This window comes from Ostrinia furnacalis, unplaced genomic scaffold, assembly GCF_004193835.3.
Source record: "Ostrinia furnacalis isolate ACB-3 unplaced genomic scaffold, ASM419383v2 OfSCF7680, whole genome shotgun sequence".
Lineage (NCBI taxonomy): Eukaryota > Metazoa > Arthropoda > Insecta > Lepidoptera > Crambidae > Ostrinia > Ostrinia furnacalis.
This window is the reverse complement of record NW_021137919.1, coordinates 621,021-625,556: the sequence shown is the minus strand read 5'-3', so window position 1 is coordinate 625,556 and position 4,536 is coordinate 621,021. Positions and strand designations below refer to the sequence as shown.

Sequence of the window (4,536 nt, the reverse complement as noted above, 5' to 3'; positions counted from 1 at the left end):
GTCTCGATGCTATGTTTATAAAGGCAAGTTAGCTGGACTGAAGTTGGTAGTGGATTGACTAATGATCTCACTGTTACACAAATAAAATCAAAGGTGGTGATCATAGAACTGCCATGATCAGCTGTGTAAAAGCATTAGTAAAAGGGGCTCATGAAAAACTTCATATTTATGAGTTTCTTTCGCTGCATCTTCTCTGCACTGGCTAACCATGCTCCAAAGCAGCTGTCAAAAATCTGTCGCTGTCGCTGTTTTGGGTAAAACTGTAAGTCCACAGTGAAATATAGGAATAAATAAATAAAATGATTCTCGGACGAGATGGATCACTTTTTAAAAGCCTATGATAGCAAAAAACACTAAGGCTCGGTTGAACCATCTTACTTTAACTTAGATAAACGTCAAAAATTTGTCAAACTCCATACTAAAAACACCTGTTATCGTCATAGTTACGGTCAAAGTTAGGTGGTGCAACTCAGCCTTAATGATTTTGATTAATCAAGCTACGAGTACACCTACTAAGCTCTGTCAGAACTAGGTTTCAACTACAAAGCTCTCTGCATGGATGAATCAAAAGGTGGTACGTTGTTTATGTATGTGACAAGTACGAACCTTTTCCAGCAGTCCCAACGCGCGTGGTCCCGGTCACAAGGGAAATTACCCGGCCCGGACGGGTGGACGACTCGGACTATATGTCCTTGTCCGGGCGCGAGAGATACCTCGCTTTTTAATCCGACGCTCCTAGCTCGAAGGGTTACGACCTGTCTACCGGACCGTCTTTGAAATGAAAATAGCCGTTACAATCACATGTTATTCTTAGGTATGTGGTATAAATAAAACTGCGATTTCTGATTGCGTTGATCTTGTTCAATTATTTATTTTATCTCGATTCATTATAGGAAGGTACGTGAGAAGGAAAACTATTAACAAAACACGCACTGAAAATTGCTTTGGTTTCCGCGTCATGATGAAAGTGTAACAGGTTAAAATTGATGGAAATTAGAGCAAAAGAAAACGGGAAAATTCAGTATTTGAAGCTAGCTTTTGTTAGCATCTGTGCCTTCAAAGTTCCGTTATGATTCGAAAATGTATTTTTCTTTATTTCTCTTGTCTTGTATATTTATGTCCGATGTGTATGGAATATCGGTTAATAATTAGCAATTTTGTCATAATATGCTTAATGTGCTCAGAGACAGATTCGCAGCGTTAAATCAAATGTCTTCAACCATGTCCATTCTTTAGCTTTTATATGGATATCCTTCTGGTGGCTAACATTAACACAGGCGGTTAACATGCCGTATCCACGACCAGTTTTTTACTCTGTATCGGTACATCTAGCCTGTGGTCATTGACGAGCAGTGTGTCAGTTTTGCTGGCCCTAAGGGTTCTCTGGGAGGGCGTCATCATGGGCGGAGGAGTTGATTCTTGGGGCAGGTCTGTGGTGGAACACGATACGTCTTCGTATTCAACTGGCGGGGGCAGTGGGGGGAGCAATGCTCTCCTGCGTTCGACTGAAAAATAAGAGTGAGATTAATTGTAACATCTTTTAGTGAGGAACTGCTGACCTAGAGAGAAACAATGTTGTTGTGTATGTAGCGATTAGTCCCCTAATATAAACCGTTTTAGTTCAATTCCAGAGAAGAAGTCCACTTAATAGAAGATTAGTACTCCGAAAAAGAACCGTCAGATTTTTATGATACACTTACCTTTTGCCCGCGGCTTCACCCGCGTGAAATTTATTTTTTCACAGATCATCATAAATTATAGCCTAATGTTATTCTGGGTAAATATAATACTGTACAGTTGTTAAAGAGTAACAAACATCCAGACATCCAAACTTTCGCATTTATAATATTAGTAGGTGTAGGATTTTGTTAAATCCATTCTCCTATTCTACTCCTAAAAAGTCGTGGTAATTTCTTTCATTCACGACTTTATGTTGCTCATATGAGAATCTAATAAAACTAAATCAGTGGCCACTAAAAATGCCAAAATCTACATTTTGTTGATCGCGGTGAAATATGAACACAAATTTAAATCGATATAGTACACCCAATATCGATTTTCAGAAACGCTTGCATGTTAGAGCAGCGGCAGGTGCTTTTAATAAAATTGGATATTAGGATTTTGATCAAAATATATGGTTTTTGCTTGCATTTTACGTGCTGGTACGAAACTTTAAAATTTTCCAGGAAGAATGAGCGACTAGGTTATGGTTAAGTGAAACTTTTATATTTTAGTAACATTTTCACGAGTTGAAGTAGGAAGGTTTGTTAAGTACAGTAGAATCCGTTTAATAACTCCGCCTATATTGACCAACCGCTTAATATAAAATTATTTGTAAGAAAACCATAATATTGTTCAGTGTCATAGGCTACATATATTAACCCGAAGCCGCGGGCTAGTAACTTGTAAAAATAACGTAATTCGAAAGTTTAAAAGTAAGCGAAAGCTAGTAACTTGTAAAAATAACGTAATGCTAAAGCTCAAAAGTAAGCAAAAGCTAGTATCTTGTAAAAATAACGTAATGTTTCGCATTGTTAAAAGCAATTTTATAATTAGATATATATTATAGTATTTTGAGACGTACGTACTAATGCGTCGGATGGCCGCCTCGATGCGTCGCTCACAGATGGTGCCAACGAGCAGGAACATAATGATGGCCAGCACCAGGGGCCCGCAGTACCACCATTCCATAGGTTTCTGCCGCAGCTGGGAATTGGGCCGTTTCAATAACATTCCATGGATGAGGAAATCAGTTTATGAAGGAAATCTCCATGTTTTTGTCTATAATCACTGCCGTTTCATTGTTCTGGTGGCTGTTTAGAGAATTTTTGCGTTTCAATTACATTCCATGACTGTGGAAATGATTTCTTCTGGAAAATTTTATGTTTTCTGTATTTAAATCAATTCCATTTCATTGTTCATCCGTGTTTTCAAACTGTAGCTGCTGTGTGTACCTATGGATGAAAGATTAATTAATATAGTTAACTGAATTATGGTTTCTTCAGTAATTTTTTATTTATTTAGTGTATTATTGAAGATGTTCACAAAAAGCGATAATGGCATGGGCATTCCCGTACAAAAACAAAATAAACGGAACTGTGAATATATCGGGTTGGAACATATAGAGTACTATAATGTAAACTTATAGAGCATGGCATTTCTCAAAATTGCTTCAATGAAAAACATTTGACATTCAGCAGTAGCATAGCTTTAAAAATATAGTAAAATAATGTATTGGAACAACAGTACCTATTTTTCAAGAGATATCTAGATTTTTTTTTCGATAATATCATACGAATCATCGATGAATTCACAAATCTGACGCGAGGCCCACTAGATTACTCCATCATAGTACTCTAGGTATGCTCAATACTGAGGCTCAATACTTACAACCTGGTAACAAGGTAAAGTAAGTTTTACTGTGATCATTGAAGTAATATTACCAGCTATCATGCTAGTAATAAATCATCGCAACCAGCAGCGTGATTATTAGTGAGACAATCCGCATCCCAGAAAAAAGGCAGTAAAGGTACAATCTGAGGGTACAATACAAATAAACACTTGTCTCACCTGATGACTAGAATTTACGGTCGTTTGGTACAGAAGTTGCTATCATTACGGAGTGTGTTTTAACTTGACTTTCTCCATTTCTCCCGTGTTCTACACGTAAGGTGATTTCCCCCCCATTTCGTGATTAATCACAGCGAAGCCAGGGAGCCATGCTTTCCGCCCTTTGACATCTCCGCAAGATTTGACAAATGCTTTTTTTATTTTTCGCGCCAATTACAAAAGAGGTTCGGGGAGGTAAGGTTGACCTTTTTCGAGGAAAAAAGTTTGAATATTTTTAAATATTTAAAAGGCAATTTTATTTAACGGGAGTTTCAGTCTATGATAAAATTACATTAATAATACTCTACTAAAATCTATTCTAAGTATTTTTAAGTGTATTGATATAATTAGAAATTCTACGTTAGATGATAAACAAATAAAAGAAGTGGATCATCAAAAACAACTACAAAAGAAAATAATCTACAGTCCCGAGTCTTAAAAACTACCAGGACGAAAATAATCCTAGCCGCAAAGTAATCTCTTAAAAGATCATCTGCCATTTCACGCCTTTCTAGGATCTGTCCGTCGGGCGACACACAGCTTGCAAGAATGCCAAGCCGTCATGAGTATGAGATATCATGGTAGGGAAAAATATAATAAAAATATGTTGAGTAAGTAGGTAATATCTAAATAATTTGGGTATAAGTTGTAAAGCTTACTACTAATGCTCAATATTTATTGTTGCCGATCTTTGTCTAGGATTAAGATATGGCATTTTTTAAAACTTAATTTTATTAGGTATGTGGTACTCAGTTCGTAATAATTTGTGAACTGTCTGCTGAGTACCACCTATATACCTATATTATAGGGTTACTGGTAAATTAATCGCCTATAACTTGCATTTATTACGTCCACAAGGTATCACTGGTATCACCCTGTTCACCTTGATCTGAGAAAGATTTTGTTATTAGCTCTACACAAGTTGCC

At 36.8% G+C, this 4,536-nt stretch overlaps 1 protein-coding gene across 2 annotated transcripts; it reads right to left on the bottom strand.

The window, feature by feature from the left end:
• Positions 1–855: 855 nt before the first annotated feature.
• LOC114365916 (uncharacterized) lies at positions 856–2,933 on the bottom strand. 2 transcript variants are annotated; one of them, XM_028322632.1, is made up of 2 exons: positions 2,585–2,933; positions 856–1,505 (listed from the first exon to the last, which is right to left on the bottom strand). In XM_028322632.1, exons 1-2 carry the CDS (start codon positions 2,731–2,733, stop codon positions 1,460–1,462), a joined length of 195 nt encoding a protein of 64 aa, XP_028178433.1. In that variant the 5' UTR covers positions 2,734–2,933; the 3' UTR covers positions 856–1,459. The 2 variants fall into 2 exon arrangements, with proteins under 2 accessions (XP_028178433.1, XP_028178432.1); XM_028322631.1 differs by having other exon boundaries at positions 2,589–2,933.
• Between the last annotated feature and the right edge of the window lie 1,603 nt (positions 2,934–4,536).